Genomic DNA, 13,001 nt, shown 5'->3' with positions numbered 1-13,001 from the left:
GCAACAAAAACGTTTCACTGTACCTCACCATATGACAGTACTGTCACTATGTGTCAGTACACTAAACTAAGCTGCACTTGAATCCACAGACAAAGAAGAAATCCATAGAGAATCCCCGTGTCAATAGAGAATAGACAATAGGCCATTCGGCCCTTCGAGCCAGCACCGCCATTCAATGTGATTATGGCTGATCATCCACAATTAGTACCCCGTTCCTGCCCTCTTCCCCTACCCCGACTCCGCTTTCATTAAGAGATCGATCTAAATCTCTTGAAAGCATCCAGAGAATTGACCTCCACTGCCTTCTGAGGCGGAGAATTCCACAGATTTATAACTGTCTGAGTGAAAAGAATGTCCGCATCTCCGTTCTAAATGGCCTACACCTTATTTTTAAACTGTGGCCCCTGCTTCTTGACTACCCCAACATTGGGAACATGTTTCCTGCCTCTAGCTTCTCCAATCCCATAATAATCTTATATGTTTCAATAAGATCCACTCTCATCCTTTCAAATTGCAGTGTATACAAGCTCAGTCGCTCCAGTCTTTCAAAATACGACAATCCTGCGATTGCTGGAATTAACCTAGTAAACCTACGCTGCACTTGCTGCAAGAATGTCCTTCCTCAAATTTGGAGACATAAATTTGGTGTGGTCTCACTAGTACAACAGCAGAAAGACCTGCCCTGTACAACTGCAGAAGGACCTCTTTGCTCCTATACTCAACTCCTCTTGTCATGAGGGCCAACATGCCATTAGCTTTCTTCACTGCCCGCTGTACCTGCATGCTTACTTTCAGTCGAACAATTGCTTAAGGTTTGATCTTCTGATTTCCGATTCTGCAAAGCTCTGAACAAACAGTTTCAGTATTACATCAATTTTAACAAGTCATTGGTGTGAACTGTACATTTCAACACTCACCTTCCATATGAGAGGATAATTCAGATAAACCACTGGTGATGTTCATGTATTCTTGTGGATCAGGACCTGTTCAAATCAAAGAGCATTCATTAAACCAGACTTGAATAACATTGTTAACACCAGTGTTCCAAAGTGATATTCAGTTCAGTGTGTTGATTTGCCGTACCGAGCTTCTGGATTTCTTTCAGTATTTTGTCCAGCTTTGGTAATTCATTCTGCATTTTCACAAAGGATTCCCACATCACCCGCCGGGGCCGGTTGCCTTTCTCCATCACCAGACTTAGGAAGAGGGTCGAACAGTCACACCGGTTTCCCTTGACCGCGAGCTCACTGATATTCTGTGAAGAACAACAATAAATATATTGAGATGTGAATGAGACAGTGCTAATGGGGGGGGGGGGTATTAGCGATTCAGTAATGGGATATTCTGGTATTATTGAGCATAGAGGCAGGCATTGGTTTGCCTGTTCATACACCCATGACACTGGGCTAACCAACTGTGCACTCCCAGATTCCTGACAGTGTGAAACGCGCTTCACACCTGGCAGTGTCCGAGAACACAGCAGAGTACAGCACGGGAACAGCCCATTTAGGTCAACGATGGCTGTGTTGATATGGATGGGAAATTTATCCAATTCATTTTGGCCTCACATAGACACTATCCCACTAGAAATGGATGTGTCCAGTGCAGCCTGCATTGCTTCCTGCTCGGCATTTTGATGCTACTATGTTATTTCATCTACATTCTTACCCACTCGGAGCCCGCACCGAACTTCTTTCCACCTACCTCGACTCCATCCTATCCCCGCTGGTCAAATCCCTCCCCACCTACGTCCAAGACACCTCACATGCTCTCCATCTCCTCGATAACTTCCGGTTTGCAGGCCCCCACTCCCTCATCTTTACCATGGATGCCCAGTCACTCTACACTTCCATCCCCCACAAGGATGGTCTTGAAGCCCTCCGTTTCTTCCTCGACCGTAGAACCAGCCAATCCCCATCTAGTAACACTCTCCTCGGCCTGGCAGAGCTGATTCATACACTTAACAACTTCTCCTTTGGCGCCTCCCACTTCCTCCAAACCAGAGGCGTAGCTATGGGCACTTGCATGGGCCCAGCTACGCTGCCTCTTTGTCGGGTACGTCGAACAATCCCTGTTCCTGACGTACACCGGCCCCATCCCCGAACTCTACCTCCGCTACATCGACGACTGCATTGGTGCCACCTCTTGTACCCATGTAGAACTCACTGACTTCATACATTTCACCACCAATTTCCATCCTGCCCTTAACAATACTTGGACTATCTCCGACATCTCCCTCCCGTTTCTGGACCTCACCATCTCCATCACAGGAGACAGACTAGTCACTGACATCTACTACAAACCCACTGACTCCCACAGCTATCTGGCCTACACCTCTTCCCAACCTGACTCCTGCAAAAAGTCTATCCCCTACTCCCAATTCCTCCGTCTACGCCGCATCTGCGCCCGGGATGAGGTGTTCCATACTAGGGCATCAGTGATGTCCTAATTCTTCAGGCAACGGGGCTTCCCCTCTACCATTATAGATGAGGCTCTCACTAGGACATCCTCTATATCCCACAGCTCCGCTCTTGCTCCCGCTCCCCCCATTCGTAACAAGGACAGAATCCCACTCGTTCTCACCTTCCACCCCATCAGCCAGCGAATCCAACAAATCATCCTGCAACGTTTCCTTCCCCTACAACTGGACCCCACTACCGGCCACATCTTCCCAACTCCTCTCCTTTCTGCGTTCCGCAGAGACAGTTCCCTCCGTAACTCCCTGGTCCACTCGTCCCTTCGTACCCAAACCACCCCCTCCCCGGGCACTTTCCCCTGCAACCGCAGGAGATGCAACACCTGTCCATTTACCTCCACCCTCAACTCCGTCCAAGGACCTAAACAGTCTTTCCAGGTGAGACAGAGGTCCACCTGCACCTCCACCAACTTCATTGATTGTATCCGCTGCTCTAGATGTCAATTTCCCTACATCGGCGAGACCAAATGCAAGCTCGGCGATCGTTTCGCTCAACACCTTCGCTCAGTCCGCCTTAACCAACCTGATCTCCCGGTGGCTGAGCACTTCAACTCCCTCTCCCACTCCCAGTCTGACCTTTCTGTCATGGGCCTCCTCCAGTGCCATAGTGAGGCCCAGCGGAAATTGGAGGAACAGCACTTCATATTTCGCTTGGGCAGCTTGCAGCCCAACGATATGAACATTGACTTCTCCAACTTTAGATAGTTTCTCTGTCTCTCTCTTTTACCCCTCCCCATCCCAGTTCTCCCACTGTCTTCCTGTCTGCACCTATATACTTTCTTTGTCCCGCCCCCTGACACCCGTCTGAAAAAGGGTCTAGACCTGAAACGTCACCCATTCCCTCGCTCCTAGATGCTGCCTGACCTGCTGAGTTACTCCAGCATTTTGTGATACCTTCGATTTGTGCAGCATCTGCAGTTATTTTCCTACACTCTGAGCCCGCATTCACTCATTGACCAGATAACTTTTTTATTTCTATACCTACCCCAGTTACACCCGATCAAAGACATCCCTCTCTTGCACATTTCCTGCAGCTCATCCCCTCCTTTTACTGCATATTAACTCGGCTCCTCTTCCCACAGATGCGCGCATAACTGGCCTGCTGAATATTGTTTGTTGAGATTGTAGATTGAATGACAAGCGAACAGTTTAATGTCTTAAGAGTAATTCAGCAGGTCAGGCAGCATCTCCAAAAACAGAGTTATTTAGTGCAGCACAGTATGTTCTTTTTTTGTAAACCAGGATCTGCAGTTCTTGTTCTTTTGCCTAATGCCCTCTGTGGTTTAACGAACTGAACTAAATGCGACCAATGAAACTGATGCCACATAAAACGTGTTATCGTTTTTGATTCTGGTTTACAAGTTTACTGCTCCCTGACCGTTGTGCTAAGATGCATGTGTGGGAAGAACAGCTGGATCAGAATGGACAATTCTCAGAAGTTCCCATGTCACAGGTTTTATTCCTAATACCAGATCTACAGGACACAAACCGATCAGAGATTATTGCATTGTCCATTACATTGTTCAGCCCAGGGAGTGCGAGGTGAGTGAGACTGGCATTGGTCACTCTTCCCCAATGCCGTCAGTTCTGTGACGGGAAACAGAAGTCACCGTGATCCTTCCACTTACCACGTGTTCTTGTTTAGTGAAATGTCCCTCCGGTCTCATCATGAAGCTGAGACTTTCAACCCCTTCTTCAATCGCCTGTTTTAGTCTCTCCCGATAGAATTTTGTTAGTTGGAACAATTGGTACTCGTTCCACTGTGTCAGGAGCTTAGACAATGTAGGCGTCAGATCTGTGTATTCAAAGAGAGAAACAAAACATCATCTGAATCAGTACCCTTGGCTCCCGCTACAACAGCAACCCCCACCCTGAGTGTTCCAGGCTCCTAATGAGAATGATCCAAGAAGAATATCGGAATAAGACAATTTGCTGGAGGAACTCAGTGGGTCAACCATCATCTATGGAGAATATGGTAGGTGACGTTTCAAGTCTGGATCTTTTTTTAGGCTGATTGTGGTGGCGGTGAGTGGGGAGAAATGTGGACAAGAGGAAGAACAGGTGAAAGACTGTAAGTAAAGTGGATACAGGTGAGGGGAGTTTTTGATAGGCTGATAATTGGGGAAAGGCCAGAGATGAAAAGACAGGTGTGAAACAAATGGAATGAAGAGTTGCAAATTGTGCAGTGAGATGAATTCATGTAAGTGGAAAGGGAGGGGGTGGGAGAAAATTGCGCGAGGAGCAAAAACGGTTAGCAACCGGAAAATCCACTAGGTTTTGGCAAAACAGTTGCCGAGTCTATGCTTTGTCTCGCCAATTGCCAAACATTGAAACTCTCGTCCCATTGCCATAGCAACCTCTCTGTCCTTGGACACATGCTCACTGAAGAAACAGCACTTCACATTCCGCTTGGGTCGCCTTAAATCCAATGGTATGAACACTGAATTCTCCAAGATTAAGTAACAATCCAAACCGCACACCGGCCTTATTTCCGCCCACTCTCTCCACAGTCTCGCACCGATTTCTCCCCTCCCCATTTCCTTCCTCCGATATTCCTTTCTTTATTTTCACAATCTCCAACACTCAATCCTTCTGCCTAACATCTTGATGTTTCATCTCTAGCCTTTGTTCAACCAACTACCTATCAAAAAAACCCTCCTCAATAACATCCATCTCACTTGCCAGGCTTTGTGTTGCCACACCTCTCTGCCAGCTTACGGCTAACCCTGCCATCAGTCTGAAGAATCGGAGAGGCTGAGGCAACGTGTTATCAGGGGAGAGTTGGACAGCGTGTGACCCGGGGAGTATGTGACGGTGTGACCAGGGAACATGGGCCCCAGGGGGATGGGGCAGCGTTGGACACGGGAAGGGTGGGCACTGGGGGAATGTGATCATCTCCATAGCCGGTGTTCAGACAGAGAACAGATCACAGCAAAAAAACGCACATTAAACGAATGCACTGATGAAGAGGTGCAGATGCACTTATCGCCTGAGGCAACCCTGTAGTTGATGCCAGCTAATCTTCCTAGGATTATCTTCCACATGCATGAACCACCCAGCTTTACTCCACTCTCTGTGGCCTCATGCTCCCTGGCTTCAATGGATACTTTGTCATGTGTACCCAAGTTCAATGACCATCCTCCTGTACACGAGGATCAGGAGAACAATCGATACACTATCTGTTATATAGAATAGATAAATGCACACCATCTTCTACCCAGAGGAGGAGAATCAAGAAACAAATGACATAGGTTTCAGGTGGAGTAGGGGATTTTATGACAAAATCGGTACATGAACAGGATAGGTTTAGAGGGACATGGGCCTTACGCAGGCTTGTGGGACTAGTGTAGTTGAGCCATGTTGTTTGACATGTCCAAGGTGGGACGAAGAGCCTTGTTCCATACCACATGCCTCTATGACTCTGAGGCACAACTTGGACCATAATAACTCTAACAGTGCAGACTGCACAGAGTTCAAACACAAGAGTCGCCACGTTTTATGCGCCATCTTCTACTCTTCACTTTCTCAGAAAGCCTCTCCACAGTCACTGCTTTAATGCACATCTGAATCTTCAGTGAGGATGATTCATCACTTCTGCGATCACTCCCTCGGTCCTTTCAACTACCGCCTGCAGGGTAACATCCTCTCTTTCTCAGCCCCTTCCTTATTCCCTTATCCTTCTGACCTGTGGACCATGCATTTGATGAAAACCAGATTTCAAGACAACATTTACATCTTGAAGAAGTCTGCAGCACACCTGTGTCCGTCCTTGTTGTTGAGGTTACTGGAGCCGCAGTCCTGTTTCCAACTCCAGCCATGGTGTGGATAGGTTTTACCATGTTCTGCTGCTCTGAAGTAAACCGAATAAGAACAGTGGGATCAGGCAATGATTAAGACAAGAATGAAAAGATTGCTAAGTGAACCATGAACTACTATCCACCACTATCAATCTTACGGTGTTGGGGGTGGGAGCGGGTAGGTTTTGTGGGAGGGGGCGTGGAATGTCAATATTGATCCAGAAACTAAACTGAATCAGTCCAACCTGTGGCCTGGTGGTATAACAGTATTGAAATCTTGCACTGAGAGACTGGCTTCTTCATATTCAAACCTTTCCCCATGGACCACAAGGGACACGTCAAGAGACGTTGCGGCTCCTACACCATCCAGGATAACACTGACCACTTGCCTGACTTGTGTGGCAGCCCATTCACTTGGATAAATGTGTCAATAACTAGACCGATGCTGCAAAGGCCAGTGCTGGGTCTCCCTATTTTACAACCTACATTAATGACGCGGATAAAAGGACTTCGCAGTTTAGCAGAGCACTTGAAAATATGGCGCGCAAATTGTTTGGAACATCGAAATTGGCTGATTGAGCAACTAATAAAAAAGCAAGATCCAGCGAAGCGGCCTGTTGGAAATGGCTGTGTTGGTAGAGAGGCTGTGTAGAGGTAAAGTGCTGCGTAGAGGGCAAGTGCGAGTCTTCAGCTCATGAGTCTTCGGCAAGGAGTCTGAGGAGAGGGGACTGCAGATAAAGGTACAGTCTGTTGAACCTGCTGTTTAGCCAGTTGTGTGATATTGGTGAGCTTGTTGGTTCTTATTTCAGTGCCGCCAAGAGACAGGTGGAATGATGAAACGTTCCTCCTGCAGCACCTGGGATGTCAGAGCAACTGCTCGTGTCGCTGGTGGCTAAACCCGTGGGAAATGTGTCCAGGTGCAGCCCCTTGCAGGCTGTATTTGGGAACTGGAGATGCAGATGGATGACCCCGGGATCATCCGAAAGACCTTTTGGACAAAACTATCAGCGAGGTGGTCATGCCCAAACACCAGGATGAATGGAGGTGGGTGACCCCCAGGACCTCTAGTTAGCAAAGGGTGAAGGTGGCCATTCCTCTTCAAAACACGTAACAGTTTTGGAGACTGTTAGGGGTGACCCGTCAGGGAAGAGCAGTAGTATCAGCAGGAGGAGGCTCCGTGCCTGGCAAAGCCATAGTGGTAGGATATACATCTGTTGGTGGACAGGAGATTCCGTGGAAGCAATCGAGACTCCAGGATCGTGTATTGCTTTCTGGTGCCAGGGTCCAGGATGACTCGGAGCGGCTACTTGATATTCTCAAGAGGGAGAGTGAGGAGCCAGAAGTCACTCTGCATGTTGATACAAATGACATTGGACGTTCAGAAAAATGTAAAAAATACAGCGCAGTGATCTCCGTAGTACTGCTTATGCTCTGTGTTGGGGCCGACGTGACCTGTACAAGAGGGATGAGTTGCAGCTGAACCTAAAGGGAACGCCAATATCCTGAGTGGCAGCTCCTAGTCTCCATCACAAGAAATAGACCACTGCCTGACGTCTATTACAAACCCACTGACTGCCACAACTATCTCGACTATACGTCTTCCCACCTTGCTTCCTGCTTTGACTCTATCCCCTCCTCCCAAATCCTCCGTCTACGCCGCATCTGCGCCCAAGATGAGGTGTTCCATACTAGAACATCTGAGATGTCCTCATCTTTAGGGTACGGGGGTTCTCCTCTCCCATCATAGATGAGGCCCTGACTCGTATCTCCTCAGTACCGCGCAGCTCCGCCCTTGCCCCCCCCTTCCTATTCGCAACAGAGACAGAGTCTCCCTCGTCCTTACCTTCCAACCCATCAGCCGTCGCGTACAGCACATAATCCTCCAAAATTTCCACCACTTCCAATGGGATTCCAGTGGCCACATTTTCCCATCTCCACGCCTTGCCGCCTTCCGCAGAGGCTGTTCCCTCCACAACTCCCTGGTTAACTTATCCCTTCCCATCCAAACCACCCCCTCCCCAGGTACCTTCCGCTGCAACCGTACAAGACACCTGTCGCTATACCTCCTCCCTCGACACTGTCCAGGGACTCCAACAGTCCTTTCAGGTTAGGCAAAGGTTTATTTGCACCACCTCCTACCTTATCTACTGTATCCGTTGTTCAGGAAAAAAAACTGCAGATGGTGGTTTAAATCGAAGGTAAACGCAAAATACTGGAGTAAGTCAGCGGGTCAGGCGGCATCTCAGGAGAGAAGGAATGGGTGTCGTTTCGGGTCGAGACCCTTCTTCAGATATATGTCACAGGAGGGGGCGGGACAAAAATAGGATTTAGTTGAACACAGGAAGACAAGTATGAGAACTGGGAAGGGGAGGGGATAGAGAGGGGAATCATGAACTACCTGAAGAGCGAGAAGACAATGTTCATACCGCTGGGGTATAAACTGCCCAAGCGAAATATGAGGTGCTGTTCCTCTAATTGCCCAGCTTTTCGTCTTTCTTCGATTTGAACCAGTATCTGCAGTTCTTTCTTACACATCCGGACCAGCAGTTTGCTACAGCTATGTGCGTGGATCGACGCTAAATTGGTTGAAAGGTGAGATCCAATGCATGACTGAGGCAAATAAGAAGCAGGAGGCTAACTTTCAGAGAAAGTTCAGTGGAGAAAATCAGAATGACAGCGAGCCAGGAAGGGCTACATGATTGTATTGCAATTATTAATGTCAGGCTGATGAGCTGAGGGTGTGAATAGGTGTGTGCGACTGGGATGCTATGTAGACTGTTAGGCAATGACCCATCAGGGAAGAGCAGTAATATTAGGCAGGAGGAAGCATTGTGCCTGGAAGAGCCATAGTGGTAGGATGCACATTAGTTTGGGAGGGGGGGGGGGGGGGGGGGTGGACACTATAGACATGACATCAAGCGAGGGAGGGCTGTTTGATTGAATTGCAATTATTTTAATGTGAGAGGTCTGAGGGGTAAGGCGGATGAGCTGAGGGTGTGGATAGGTATGTGTCACTGGGATGTTGTAGCTATTACAGAAATCTGGCTAAGAGGTACAGGACTGGCAGCTTAATGTTCCAGGAAAGTAGGGTAGCTAATGTAACCCCACTTTTCAAAAAAGGAGGGAGAGAGATAACGGGGAATTACAGATCAGTTAGTCGAACACGGTAGTGGGGAAAATGCTAGTCAGTTATTAAAGATGGGATAGCAGCACATTTGGAAAGTGGTGAAATCATTGGACAGTCAGCATGGATTTATGAAAGGTAAATCATGTCTGACGAATCTTATAGAATTTTTCGAGGGTGTAACTAGTAGAGTGGATAAGGGAGAACCAGTGGATGTGTTATATCTGGACTTCCAGAAGGCTTTCGACAAGGTCACACACGAGATTAGTATGCAAACTTAAAGCACATGGTATTGTGGGTTCAGTATTGATGTGGATAGAGGAAGCAAAGAGTAAGAATAAACGTGTCCTTTTCAGAATGGCAGGCAGTGACTAGTGGGGTACCGCAAGGCGCAGTGCTGGGACCCCAGCTATTTACAATATATATTGATGATTTGGACGAGGGAATTGAATGCAACATCTCCAAGTTTGCGGATGACACGAAGCTGGGGGGCAGTGTTAGCTGTGAGGAGGATGCTAGGAGGCTGCAACGTGACTTGGATAGGTTAGGTGAGTGGGCAAATGCATGGCAGATGCAGTATAATGTGGATAAATGTGAGGTTATCCACTTTGGTGGCAAGAACAGGAAAGCAGACTATTATCTGAATGGTGGCCGATTAGGAAAATGGGAGATGCAACGAGACCTGAGTGTCGTGGTACACCAGTCAATGAAAGTAGGCATGCAGGTGCAGCAGGCAGTGAAGAAAGCGAATGGTATGTTGGCATTCATAGCGAGGGGATTTGAGTATAGGAGCAGGGAGGTTCTGCTGCCATTAAGGGAGTACAGAGAAGGTTCACCAGATTGATCCCTGGGATGGCAGGACTTTCATATGAAGAAAGACTGGATAGACTCGGCTTGTACTCGCTGGAATTTAGAAGATTGAGGGGGGATCTTATAGAAACTTACAAAATTCTTAAGGGGTTGGACAGGCTAGATGCAGGAAGATTGTTCCCGATGCTGGGGAAGTCCAGAACAAGGGGTCACAGTTTAAGGATAAGGGGGAAGTCTTTTAGGACCGAGATGAGAAAGGTTTTTTACACACAGAGGTGTGAATCTGTGGAATTCTCTGCCACAGAAGGTAGTTGAGGCCAGTTCATTGGCTATATTTAAGAGGGAGTTACATGTGGCCCTTGTGGCTAAAGGGATCAGGGGGTATGGAGAGAAGGCAGGTACAGGATACTGAGTTGGATGATCAGCCATGATCATATTGAATGGCGATGCAGGGACGAAGGGCCGAATGGCCTACTCCTGCACCTATCTTCTATGTTTCTGTTTCTATGTAGGATGTAGCGAGTGAGGTGAGGGCGAAAGAGGACTTTATTGATTAGGAAGAATGTTGCGGCAGTAGACCGAGATGATATGACCCATGGTTCGTTCACGAAAGTCTCTATTGGTGGAGCGATTAAATAAAAATGTGCTGATCACCTTGTTGGGTGGGTGAATTGTTGGGGGAGGGGTTCGGGCGGATGAAAATAGTCAGCGGTAATTGGAGGAGCGCAAATGCCAAGAGATTACAGGTAACTAGACGGCTAATAATGTAGTCATTTTGGGGGATTTTAACTTTCTAAATATATTTATAAATTCCAAATATTTGCTGTCAAAGGAACATCCGGAAATTGGGATGCTTTGAAAAATGTTGTGATAAGAGTTCAAGGCATGCATGCTCATATTAAAGACAATGACAAGGCAAGTGGGAGCATCGAAGCTTGCATGATGAGAGAATCTGAGGCTCTGGTCAGGGAAACGCAGGCAGCTTGGGATCGATCTAGGAACGTGGGATCAAGTCTATTCCCAGAGGAGTTTCAGGAATTGAGGAGCATACCAAAGGAGGAAATCAGGCGGGTATACAGGGACCAAGAGGTAGCCCTGGCAGATAATATTATGGGAGATTCAAAGTTCTAATTTATATCAAGGGAAATAGGGCCCTTTAGAAACCAAAGCGGTCATCTCAGTGTGGAGCCACAGGAGATGTACAACGTTCTTATTGAGTATTTTACCTCTGTGTTTAATGTGGAGCAATAAGCGTAAAGCAGGGATCGTGGGACAATTAATGGAAGTGTAGAGTACAGTCTATATTACTGTCGAGGTGGTGCTGAATACCTCAAGGTGTATGAAGGTGGATATATCTCCAGGGTCTGATTAGTTATGTCCGAGGTCAGTGTGGGAAGGTAGACTAGAAATTGTAGTTGCCTTGGCTCAGCTATACGAATTATCATTAGATACAGGTAAAGTGCCAGGCGCCGGGGTGGGGGGTGGGGGTAGCTATGCCATGCCTGCACTTAAGAGGAGCTGCAAAGTAAACCATGGGAAGTATAGACCAGTGGAACTAACGTCTGTGGTAGGCAAATTACTGGAGAATATTGAGGGGGACAATATATCCATATTGGGATTGATAAGGACTGATTGCGCAGAGTTAGCTTAGCTTTGTACATTGGAGATATGATCAGGGTCATTAACCAAGTCAGTATAACACTGCTCCACCACTATTCCTCTCTCCTGTTTCCCCTCGCCCTAACTCCTTAGTTTTCTTTTTCTCTTTTCTCTCCCTGCAGTCTTCACCATTCTGCAGTATCCCCTCCCCACCCATGTCTCTCACCTGCTCCTTGGATGAGACTCGATGATTCCTTGTTTGATAATTCTCGGTTATGATGGATTTCGCCACTTGGGTCCATTCCAGGGCCGTGAACCATGTCTCCTATTCCTCTCCCTCTGGACTGACATTGCTCCCTTTCCTCTTCCGCGGGCTCACATTCCAGTGAGGTTCTGCTCTCCGTCCGACTTTGCTTTTCTGTCGTTGATCCTGTGTTCTGACCATCTTTCTTTGAAGAGGTGCCTGGCCAAATTCTTGTGAGGACCTTGACAACTTGAGTTAATTTCCCACCTGAAAAAACCCCATTAATTGCAGGTTGCAGAGCAATATCAAATTAAGAGACCCGCAGGTTGGGAATAACTGGTAGCGATATGAGCTGGCATTCTGGGGCAAGTGGAAGTGAATGATCGTCTTAGAAACAGAGCATGAAAACAGGCACTTTGGCCCAACCTAACCAAAATGCCCCATCAATGCTAGTCCCATCAGTCCAAGGATTGACCATAATCTCTCTAAACCACTCTGTCCAAATTTATTTTGGGGAAAAGATTTAATAGGAATCTGAGGGGTACCTTGTTCACACAAAGTGTGATGGGTGTCTGGAACAAGCTTCCAGAGGAAGTAGTTGAAGAAGGGACTATCCCAACATTTAAGAAACACTTGGACGTGTACAGGTTTGGAGGGAGATGGGCCAAACGCGGGCAGGTGCGACTGGTGCAGCTGCGACATGTTGGCCGGTGTGGGCAAGTTGGGCAGAAGGGCCTGTTTCCACTCTGTATCACTCTATAACTCTCTGACATGTTATTATTATGCCCACTTCAATTTACCACCTCGGACAGCTTGTTCCATATGCCCACCAATCTGTGAGCAGATGTTAACCCTCATGTTCCTATTAAATGGTTCCCCTCCCATCTGAAGCACCTGCCCTTTGGATTATTCAACTCTGAGGAAAAATACCTGTGCGTACACCCTTTCTAT

General features: G+C 47.5%; 2 protein-coding genes across 4 annotated transcripts in view; one reads left to right on the top strand and one right to left on the bottom strand.

The window, feature by feature from the left end:
• LOC144612512 (NACHT, LRR and PYD domains-containing protein 3-like) overlaps window positions 1-13,001 on the top strand; it is a 286,610-nt gene that overhangs the window by 116,692 nt on the left and 156,917 nt on the right. The gene's annotated exons all lie outside the window — the stretch shown is intronic.
• LOC144612513 (uncharacterized) overlaps window positions 892-13,001 on the bottom strand; it is a 29,802-nt gene continuing 17,692 nt past the window's right edge. Inside the window, exons 4-8 of the mRNA XM_078432104.1 lie at window positions 12,033-12,317; window positions 6,234-6,326; window positions 4,105-4,271; window positions 1,084-1,255; window positions 892-983 (exon numbers count right to left, since the gene is read on the bottom strand). Of these exons, the coding sequence (XP_078288230.1) occupies window positions 907-983; window positions 1,084-1,255; window positions 4,105-4,271; window positions 6,234-6,326; window positions 12,033-12,317 (794 nt within the window). The 3' untranslated portion in view covers window positions 892-906. The remainder of the gene's footprint in view (window positions 984-1,083; window positions 1,256-4,104; window positions 4,272-6,233; window positions 6,327-12,032; window positions 12,318-13,001) is intronic.

Source organism: Rhinoraja longicauda, unplaced genomic scaffold (assembly GCF_053455715.1).
Source record: "Rhinoraja longicauda isolate Sanriku21f unplaced genomic scaffold, sRhiLon1.1 Scf000053, whole genome shotgun sequence".
Lineage (NCBI taxonomy): Eukaryota > Metazoa > Chordata > Chondrichthyes > Rajiformes > Arhynchobatidae > Rhinoraja > Rhinoraja longicauda.
Note: the sequence above shows the minus strand (reverse complement) of the source record. Positions and strands in the feature narration are given on the sequence as shown.